Source organism: Vanellus vanellus (assembly GCF_965231255.1).
Source record: "Vanellus vanellus genome assembly, chromosome: 7".
Lineage (NCBI taxonomy): Eukaryota > Metazoa > Chordata > Aves > Charadriiformes > Charadriidae > Vanellus > Vanellus vanellus.
Window position 1 is genome coordinate 29,001,300 of NC_138912.1, and position 10,865 is coordinate 29,012,164.

The 10,865-nt window shown below is 39.2% G+C and overlaps 1 protein-coding gene across 1 annotated transcript; it reads left to right on the forward strand.

Annotated features, from left to right (window-relative positions):
- Positions 1-6,133: 6,133 nt before the first annotated feature.
- On the forward strand, positions 6,134-10,607 carry LOC309674557 (mannose-binding protein-like; the record flags this gene model as incomplete). The annotated part of the gene is given in 7 exon segments (XM_082486628.1): positions 6,134-6,146; positions 6,149-6,200; positions 6,202-6,314; positions 7,563-7,661; positions 10,173-10,351; positions 10,355-10,417; positions 10,421-10,607. Coding segments are annotated over 7 exon segments (651 nt in total). The 3' UTR covers positions 10,553-10,607.
- Positions 10,608-10,865: the final 258 nt, after the last annotated feature.

Here is a 10,865-nt window from a genome sequence, read left to right on the forward strand (position 1 = left end):
GAAAACACCCTGTGAATTCCTCTGTCTCTCTAGCTCGCTGATTCTTCTGATATTGGGACAAGATTGTAGGTGCTCTCAAATATAAAGGCATAAATATGTCATGACTTTACTCTGTGCTTAGTTTTCCAGTTGCACTAAGCAATGTATTCTCTGCAGAAGTCAAACAGAAAGCTGGGTGAGGAGTGGCCTGGTGGCTGGATAAAAACTTTTCTTGAGTGATGGATGGTCCATACACAGATACATTACAAATTTTTAAGGCAAGTTCCCTTAAATCTCTTTGAAGGTGAAGACAGAAGTTGTTTGACTTTATAGTCAAACTTTTACAATGTAGGTAAAGCAGAACAGCTGACTAGGGATAGTAAGAATAGCATCTTGCTGTTATCTTCTTTCTGAATTTCATGCTTTTAAAGCTCAGATCTTTTTTAGCTCAGGTGACAGGAAGCTCAGTCAGCAAATTTTCAAAAGAGGAGGAGAAACTCAGTCCGTGTGTTCTTAATAGTCAGTACCCCAAGTGAGGGATCCTGTGTGAATTGTGAACTTTATCTGAATCTCAAACAGAACTTCCTCTGAGTTAGGCAGGTTTTGGGTTGGTTTTTTTTTTTTTTTGGTCTGGTCTGCTTCAGAATTGTCTCACTGTCCTACAGCTTCTGTAGAGATCATATGTTTGGTCTTGCGAACTCCAAAGTACAGGCTCAGCACCTCTGCAAAGTGTTTTTAATAAGAAACAGGAATAGGTTTTGGTTTGTAGTCTTAGGTCCAGACTAATATGCAGTCACTAGAAGTTTGAGGGAGGGGAAGGTGGTACAAAATTCCACTTTTTTCCTAGTTTGTGAGATGTCTGGCCTAGAACAGAAAAATAATAAATTTAAAAATATCTGACTTTCATTAATGTCCTCTGGAAACTTGCTGGGATCTGCTTGTTTAGGTCTTTATATATATAGACATTAACTTAGTGTATTATACATGCTGATGCTTATGCTGTCTAATTTCTACCATGAATGAAGGGTGAGATTCTGTAATAATAATTACAGAATTACTCCTATTCCTACTTATCCGTGTTATTAGTACAGCATTGTTCCTAGTGTGTCCTGCTATATAAATTCCCTCCTCTCTCACAAGCAGTTGATACTTTTACCTTGCTCTTAACATACAGAGTGGGCACAGGACATCCGAAGATTGGGGTCGACTCAGGGTACTAGCCTAAAACAGGAAGCAGCCGTTCACCAGCATAGTCTCTGTGGCAAGCTGACAGGTGAAAAGAAATAGATGAAGAGCTTCAGCTCTGCTCCATCCTTCTTACTGTACGGAAATATGAATGTGTGGTAGGTTACACAGGCAAGGGATAAATCGCTACTCATTCAGAAGAAAAAGATCCTGCATAGGACAGCTTCCACTTTATATCTTTCTAAGAGCTCTAATTAAACTCGCTGTGTGAGCACCTGTTAAGAATGGTGGTCCATAATGCCTGGTCTGAGGGTTTTCTGAAACAAGGTTATTCCTAGGGTTTTGTTCTTCAGAAGTCTTTAATCCTGACTCTAGTTGTCTCAGTGAAAAGTTTGAAATACTTTGCAAACTCCTGGTTTGAGGATATGAACGCTCTGTTGGTTCGACATCAAAGTGAATCAATGAGCTAGCTGTGCATTTCTATCCGCTGCTTTAGCCATATATTCTTTTGCAAGTGTCTAGAAGCTGTCACCCTGCTATGCTGTGATGAAAATAATTGGGATATAGTTCCCGCTTCTGTTATTCCCATATGATACTGCTGCTGGTGAAGAATACTCAAAACTGATGGCTCCAAAGGCAAGTTTCAAACTTCAAAAGCCAAGTGTTCTCACGTGCTGAGCTGCTTGCTTCTCCAAGGAAATCTGCAGAGAACTGCACCATATATCAAAGAGCAGCCAGACACAAGACCATTGCCCCAAATGAATGATACACAGAAAGATGATACATTCAAGGGTCTAAATAGTAAGGAACTTGGCACGTAAACTGGGAATCAGGAGAACCAAATAATTCTGGAGGAAGGGAAAGCTGTATAGAAATAAGGAGACAGCAAATAAAATTACAAATCCAGTGAAGACTGACGCTGAATAATTTGTGAATACTAGGCCACCTGCCCTTATGATTTTTACTTGTCACTTAAGGCAGGAATTTGCAATAGTCCTGTAGGTTTGGATATCATATATAAACATGCTCGGTTTGCCACAGCTTGCTAAAATTTCTACAGTGTGATGAAACATGTTTCGGCAAGATGATGTCCTGACCTGGCGAGAACCTAGGGGTGGCGAAATTGCTGAGAAACTTATCTGCTTCATACTTCTGCTTTTACAGGCAAGCAACCTTCAGTGAAGTTCAACAGACATTCAACAAACCAGACATTTCTGTGGGTTACAAGGTTACAAGATGAGCCTTGGATGCCATGCGTTGACAGCGTATAGATACCACATTTAGTTCTTGGCCGAAACAGTAAAGGTCAGTATGGAGAATTCAGCTTCCTATTTAAAAATAGATCTCTCATTCTGAATCTCTGTTTAATGATGTTGGGTCTACAATGTTTTTATGAAATCATGGTTGACAAATAGGACTGCTCTCAACTGATGTTTTAATTTCATTATTACTGAGACTAAATTTATTCTAGCTCCTGAACAGGAAAGATAGAGAGGCAGCCTGACGACCTTCAACATCTCTATCTGATGCCACCACATCAGAGAACAACAGTCCCAGAAATGAGATCTTGGGGACAAAATCACTCCTGACACTGCTGCAGGAGTGGAGAGTTTGAATTGGTTTTTGCAGCTGGAGATGTCTAACAGACCTTCCTCTGGGTAGGGAAATTTTCTGCATGCAGAATTGCTTGAGATATTTCTTCCTCAGCATTATATCATGTTACTAATTTGGCAGAGCTACTCGTGGTGATATCCCACACACTATTCTTGCTACTGTACTTTTAATTTCCTCACAATGGTTCCATAGCCAGCTGGACAGTGCAAGCTCTATCGAGAAGTTTATTCTAGTCGCTAACTGTATCACTAGCATTATATGAAGGCAAGTAGTAGGTGGTTTACTTAAAAGTTTAAAGATATATTCCTTGACCCATGTTGTTTTTCCAAATCCCACATCCCATTTTTAAACATAAATGGGTATGTTTGTGTTGGCCAAGTTTTTTCCAGGATAATTCAGAGTACATTGCAGGAAAAGCAGTCACTGCAGTCAAGCAAGCCTCAAATGTCCTTCCCTCTCCTAGGTTATTCAAAAATGAATCCATTGACTGAATAAAGGGGAAAAACCGTACAGTCAGAACTTCCAGTGCTTGCAGTTCTGATTTTTTTGGTTGTTCATTTGTACTGTAACACAGCCAATGTCTGTCCAAGGCCAGGCAAAGAGCAAAGGGCTCGCTCCCAGAATGTCACATGCAGTACCTGTAAATAGGGGTGGTAAGATTGAGGCGAGCAATCATTAAGATTGTGCAAGACAGAGATAAGTCAGTAAGCAACCTCCTTCCAAAATAAAGAACAAAATTACAGCTTTTAGTAGTAATGTAGGGTTTGGGGTTTCTTTCTCTTGGCAGGCTCATCCTCATGGTAAAAATCCAGCAGGCTTCCATTCCGTTTCTTCTCTACTACATTCTGTTGTGCTGGCTGTCAGGGAAGCCAGTGGTGCGATAAGAGTTTCACTGTGTACTGATCAAGTAAAAGTGTTGGTAAGTAAAGATCTTTTTGCTGTGATAAGTATTTGACCATACTGCGGCCATGCAATCCTTGCAGATGTGCCAGTCGGAAAGGACTTTTGTTAGGTGCCCTACCGGAGCATGGCAAGTTGATGAGGACTGTTAGTAGGATGTTATCTGTCAGTTTAATAGCATTCTGTCCCTGAGTACTCTCTGTATAAATGTAATATCTGCTTTTGAGGAGCAGTTTCCCTAGTATTTGGCTTCAATAGGGCTGTCCTGCGCCGTCAGACTCTCAGGTGTTGGGCTAATAACTGAGAGCTGTCACATCTAAGACTGGGTCTGGAACAAGGACTCCCTGCTGCCTCTTCCGGGATCCTTTCCCTGCTGTAACCTTCATTGGGTGAATCATGTCCTAAAGCAAGTTGTATGGAGGAACAAAAGAGTTACCCAAGATCTGTGGCTTTAAATAGGACCTCCAGAACTAGCTACCTCCTAAGTAGAAAAGTTTCATGGCATCTTTCAAGGCCTAATTCTGAGCTCTCTGCTGAGAAAATATGCACCTGTGTAAGCCTTGGGACCAGAGGATTGTCAGTACACCCACACTTAATGTCATTCTCCATCTTCTCTAAATATAAATATGGATTGCAAAACCTTTCTTTTTCTATTTCAGGTCTCTAAGGTTTGCTCCATTTTGGTGAGAAATTTGGAACATTTTTCTCTTTTATCTAAACCATTGTTGGTGTAAATTATCATTAGTCTCTTTGGGAAGTGATTTCATTGCTAGGAAACCCTGCCACCAATTTGCCAAAGGTAAACAGGCACTTCAGCTCTCCTAGAATAGAGGATTGAGGTGGTCACCTTAGAAAACTTTGGAAGTAAATAGATCTTAGCTCCTCCAGGCAAAACCAACAAAGGTTTGTGTGAGGTTGAATCTCTGTAGGGAGAAGAGTTCTCTGAGAGCTTAACATTTTGTTTTCAAGGTGGTTTTTTTATTATGTCATTATTTTGAGCTTTGTCTTTATGAGAGACAGCAGCAATGTCAACTTTCCTGGTATTGGATCATTAACATAGAATAAAAATTCAGCAGAAGGAAATCCTTAGAGGGCTCTTAAGAACTGGCTTGAGTCCATGACGCTGGATAAGAAATATAAACCAGTATTCAAGTTTTGTTATATTACTTAGCTAAATACCTTTCCTTATTTTGTTTTGGTGCATGCCATTGCCCCAGAGTTTGATGTGAGCCTAATGGAGGAAGCACAAAGCAGTCTATAGAAAAGTGGTGCTTCTTAAACTCTGCTTTTTATCCTAAGGATAATGTTCTCTCAGTAATATGCTAGTGATTATACTTTATATTGTACTTTATCAGGTGAAACATGACAGGGGAAACGGCTCTCAGTGGGTAATCTTTTCTGAAGCTTAAAATAAAGAGAAATAATTGAGGTGACTAGAAAAATTAATGCTGGATTTGATTTTCTCTCCTTACTCCAATCTGTCTACTAAATGGTTCTTCTTTAGGCTTGTTTTTCATTTTAACTGGTAGAGCTGGGAGAAAATAAGGCCAATTGACTTCAGTATGTGGCTTATTTACTATAAAAGTTTGTCAGCTCACGTTTGTTGTAGTTTCACTTTATTTTTTTCAGTTAAACACAGAGTATCTAGGACACGATTGCCTCAGTTTTGGCCCTCATATTAAAATCAAGGACAATTACTGTGCTGCAACTTGTCAGAACACCATGCAGAGCTTTACGTTATGGTGTTGCTGCCTGTTACTGTTCTCCTCAGAGAGGGCAGTAAAGTATTGCAGACGTGGGATCCAAGAGGACTTAATTTCTGAGGTGTAATACTGAGGAATATGTTTATCTCATTAATATACAAGGTTGGAAAGGAGAAACTGGGAGGCAATCAGATCATTACTACTTAAATGCACTTAAGCTTTTTGTCCTGTAAGCTAAGGGTGTTTGATAGTAGTGGAGATGCTATCAAGAGAAACAGCTTAATCACACTAAGCTTAGACATACAGCAATCCTGACAGCTGTGGAAAGAAGAGTCCCAGCAGAAATAGAGTAGCTGGAGAGTTCAGGACTCATCCCAAACTGGAATATTGTATGACTCATTTGGCATGAAGAGAAATGCTTTAAATTTAGACATACAACGAACAAAACATTGAAATGGATTTGCAGCACAGTGAGGTTGATGACTGTTGCTATATTAGGTATTTTCATTACACCTTGAGATTTTCAGATTCTTATAAGCTTGGTTGTTTCTTTTCTGGTTTCCATACATAAAGATACAGTCAGAGGCTAGATGAAATGGTTCAGGCTCTATCCCTTGTTCTTGGTCTTTTGGCTGAAGGTGGGATTGTATTTCCTAGGCAATGTATGCAACTCTTTCCTAGGCAACCCTTTAAAATGATGTAATTGGAGAAATTTATGAAATTACTCTGCTGGATTTGTCACAGACGTAGGAATGACTGTTCTTCAGCTTTTCAATACTTGGTACTTTGGCTTTCACTGTTGATGGTAATAAGTTCAGTTAACAGATAAACCTGAAGAGAAAATTTATTCCTGCCCAGTAATTCAGTGCAGTGCTCCTGCAGTCAATGGTTTACCAGGCAGAGATGATCCCAAAGGTAAAAAGGGAGAACCAGGAACAGACCTATGAGCATTTAGCAATATTGTATTTTTGACACTCCTTACCATCCCTTTAGTCTTGTTTCATGCCTCCTTCATTCTTTCCTATTGGCCTTTTACTTCTCACCTTTTTTTCTGCCCCATTAACCTTTTGTAGGCTCTGCACAATTTCAGGAAGCTGAAAATGCTTTCTGCCTTTATAATGCTAGTCTAGATACTTGGCTTTTAATAAATAAAAAAATACAATGCATTTTAACAACAGCCCATAAAACAGAGATATAATGAGATTTTAATCTGATTGTACCACTTGTACTCTGAATCACGTACAGAGTTTCCTACAATGCTCTACTAAATGATTATTGCTTTTTCTTTCCAGGGGCCAGCTCTCAAAACCAGAAATCATGCTTGCTAGAGTTGGCTACTAATCTGATGGTCATAACTTGATTGCTTTGTGCTTGCTAAATCCCAACAACAGAATTCCCCAAAGGCATAATTTGTCAGTTAGGTAACTTTTTTTTCATGCACTGCTGCAACCAGAAAATAGATCAGCAAGTGCTTTCTGTCATGTGGTAGAACCAAGTCACCTGCTCTCCCAAGTTGCCAAATCACAGTTTCTGTCCAAACAATAAGTACATATGGAATCATATACTTTCTTACCGTATCCTGTCTGTATTATCATGTGTATACCACACATCTTGGAATTAGACAATTGCTTTCCAACCTCCAAGCAAACTCCCATCATTATCAATACCACTTTGATATAAAATTTCTGTGGCATATATTGATATTCTTTATAGACGTTTTCTGGTCCACATACCCTCACAAGCCCTCTGTGATTTCATGGTTGAAATAAGTAAAACCAGCACTATCTGTTTCAACAAAATGCTTCAGAAGTAGTCTTAATCTTATGATTTAGCTCATTTTCTAGGTCATATACTGTGATGTGTGATTGGATTACAGCTGAAGTATATTGGCTTTCTGGTTTTAGAGTATGTGTACCTCTGCAATAACATGAGAGCATTTATTTCATTGGATTTTTAGTGCCATAAGTTGGTGTAGTAAAGAATTTTTCATCAAAGTAATTAATTTCCTAGCAAATGAAGCTTTCCATAGGAACAACTCAATATTTTAGTTGCTTTTATTTTCCTGGGGGGGGTGGGGTGGAAGGAGTCAATGTTTAGTACTCTCTCTAAGCACTAAGAAAACATAGTGGGATAAAAACTTAGAAAACATTCAAAATGGTTTTATTTTAAATCACACTCTAGGAGAAGGATTGAGAGGTCTTCAGGGCTTCCCTGGAAAAGCAGGACCTCCAGGAATAACAGGAGATTTAGGACCACAAGGAGAAAAAGGAGAACGTGGAAGTTAGTGATAAATTTCTCACATTTCTATAATCTGCTTTTCAACCTTTTAGTATGTTTTCCAAAAAATATTTGTGTTTAATGTCCAGTATTCTTATAACATCATTTGAGTAACAGTGTGATTTCCAGAAATGTGAGGAGCAGAAACATAAACTGTTACAGAGGAGATGTAACGTAACTAGGGGGGAAAAAAGTGTCTGGATTGAGTCACTAGTTTATTGTTGCCTGTGAGTAAAATAACAAACCCTCTATCTCATATTATAAACAGCATTTTTTCTTTCATTCTTTGAGTGTTCATGTGTTTTCAACTTCAACTTTAATTCATTTAAAAATGTTTACATGTGCGTTTTGCCTTTGACAACTGGGCTTTTCCTTCTGAATAGACGATGACTTTGGCAGCCCTGAGAATTCAAAGCCCACCCAAGTATTTATCCCAGTCAGGGATAAGGCTCTCCCAGTGGGACAAATTCCCATGGAACAAATGTGCAATATGCCCTGTGGTTTCTGCTCTGGAAACCAAATAGCTCTCTCACGTGGCATCAGGTTACGGGAGAACTAAGCATCTCAGAGACAGTTGTTGTGTAGTCATTTTAATATAAATTACTGAAAAACACCCTTAACTCCTACTTGCAGTAACCGATGACCTGCAGAGACAAGTAACTGCTTTGGAAACAAAAGTACAGGTTTCGGAGGCTGAACTAAATAGACGCAAAAAAGGTAAGGTCCAATCATTGATTAGTTTTCTTTTGGGCCTGGTAAAATGATGGACATGCTGGTGCCAGAGGAGGGACTGAAAACAGTAGGTTGAATAAATATTACACATTTCTCTTGTGTTGCTCATGGGTGATGGTCATTAATTAAATGCTGTCTCACTGAATACATCCTTCCTGAACTGACCTGCCAGACTTTAAGGCTCACTTTGCCAACATACAAAGTAGGGGCTTTGTTACATGGGCTGTGGGATCATAGAATCATTTAGGTTGGAAAAGACCTTTAAGTTTATTGACTCCAACCATTAACCTAGCACTGCCAAGTCCACCACTAAACCATGTCCCTAAGCAACACATCTACACTTCTTTTAAATACCTCCAGGGATGGCAACTGAACCACTTCCCTGGGCAGCTTGTTCCAATTCTTGACAATCTTTTGGTGAAGGGGTTGCATTACATTTCTCCTACTGCCTCAGCTCTAGATAATTTTTATGAGTAGCCATGGATTGGGATGCGGTCTGCCTGGGCCTGGCTGCAAGTAATTTCTCAAGAGATACTGCATGAAAACTTTCAAAGAATGTCTCATCGGTGCACGACTAGCTCTGCTACAAATGCTGCATTAGGAAAAGCACAAGGTCCATCATTGTTCTTAAATTAACTTGCGAGGAAATCACATAGGTTGCAATTTCCCATGTCACAAGCATCAGCAGAATAAAGTCATATACCTCCGCACCACCTGCCGAGGGGGTGTCTTCCCAGGAGAAAGCACAACTTTGAAGCCATAGTTGCGTGTAAAGAGTGAAAGTAACCTGAATTTGGGGCAAAAAATTGAAGAGCATGGAGAGACTGAACAGCTGGTAGCAGTAATCTCTTCAGCCATCTCCCTTTTGTCCTTCTGCGCTCGTGTATCAGCACCCTGGAAAAGGGTGTCTGCAACTGCTGTGGAAGTTTTACCTGGCACAGGAGTGTAGTGGGGGTTCCCTGCCCACAAAAGCATTGTGCTGGTACTGTTCTCACATCAGGGGAAAATTTAACTATGTATATGTCCCAGTTTTTGTATCATTGTTATAAGGTGGTAGACTCCCTTCACGCTAATCCCAGAAACCTGTTAAAGACAATAAGATAAACTAACTTGTCCATTAAAGACAGCAGCTGTGTTTCAGAAGAATTGCTGCTAGCAGTTTTATCTGCTAAATGAACAAGAGCTTCACTTTCCATTGGCTTTTCATGAAGGCCTGTCAAGGATGTGAGCTATATATTCCCACTTCTCCTAAGATAATTTATATTTTCTGGAGAAATACTCAGTTTCCTAGGCTCGCTAAAGCTGTCCCTATGTCTCCTCTTTCTGCTCTGTTGCTTTAAACCCTGAATTTTGTTACAGTCCCTCAGCTTTGGTTTCTGTGGTAAAGCTGATGGGTACAGAAGCTCTCCTAATTGCAGCTCAGTTTCCTTGTATGATTTTAAGTGATCTGTGATTTTTGCATTGAAACTTATCATGCTTGCAATTTGAGTGTGAATTCCTTCAGATCCTGATTCAAGAGCTGTAATACTATATGAACTGGAAATGAAAAACATTAGAACAAGACTTGTGATCCCGTTTCTTGTGAAATTCCAGTTTTCTTGAAGTGCAGGCTTGATATATCCAGGTGTATATTTTGTTTGACTTCTATTGGATTCTGCCTACTACTTCAACAAATAGTCTGTTTATAGCTTTTATTAGCTACTTCACAGTTGTGATATGGATAAATAACTATAGCATGATCGATTTTTGGTATAATACAATTATGTTTACTTTTGTTTCCAGCTTTGATTTTAAAGAGCATCAAGAGTATTGGTAAGAAAATATTTGCCTCAACTGGAAAAGAAGATACTTTTGACAATGGAAAATCCCTTTTTCCAAAAGCTGGAAGTGCAGTTGCCTCTCCTAGGAATGAGGCTGAGAATACAGCTTTAAAAGACTTAATAAGACCTTCAAAGCAGGCTTAGATGGGGATATCTGACGAACAGACTGAAGGCAAGTTCTTGTACCTGAATGGAGGGGCTGTAACTTAAACAAACTCGAATGCTGGAGAACCAAATAATCTAAAAAATGAAGACTGTGCAGTAATACAAGACTCTGGAAAATGGAATGATGTTAATTGTTCAAATTCACGTGCCTCAGTTATTTGTGAATTCTTGAGCTGATGAATCTAAGAAACCCCAAGTTTTTGCTCTCACTTACTTGGTTGATATAGAATGTTGATCCCATAAAGGTGGCCTGGAGTAACCGGAACTACAGCGTATAATTGTTTTCTCTTTGACATTCAGTTTTGAATCTCCTAATAAAATACAGATTTAATTTTTTCAATCATCATGAATTAAATTGTGTTTATCATAGTAGCAGTAAGGCTAATGAGTTATGGCATGCTCAGCAGGTTGGTCGTTATAGCTTCCTATGAGTTCCTTATAAATGCAGCATGAGGGAAGCATTTTTTAATAATGGTGAAACTAACAAAAA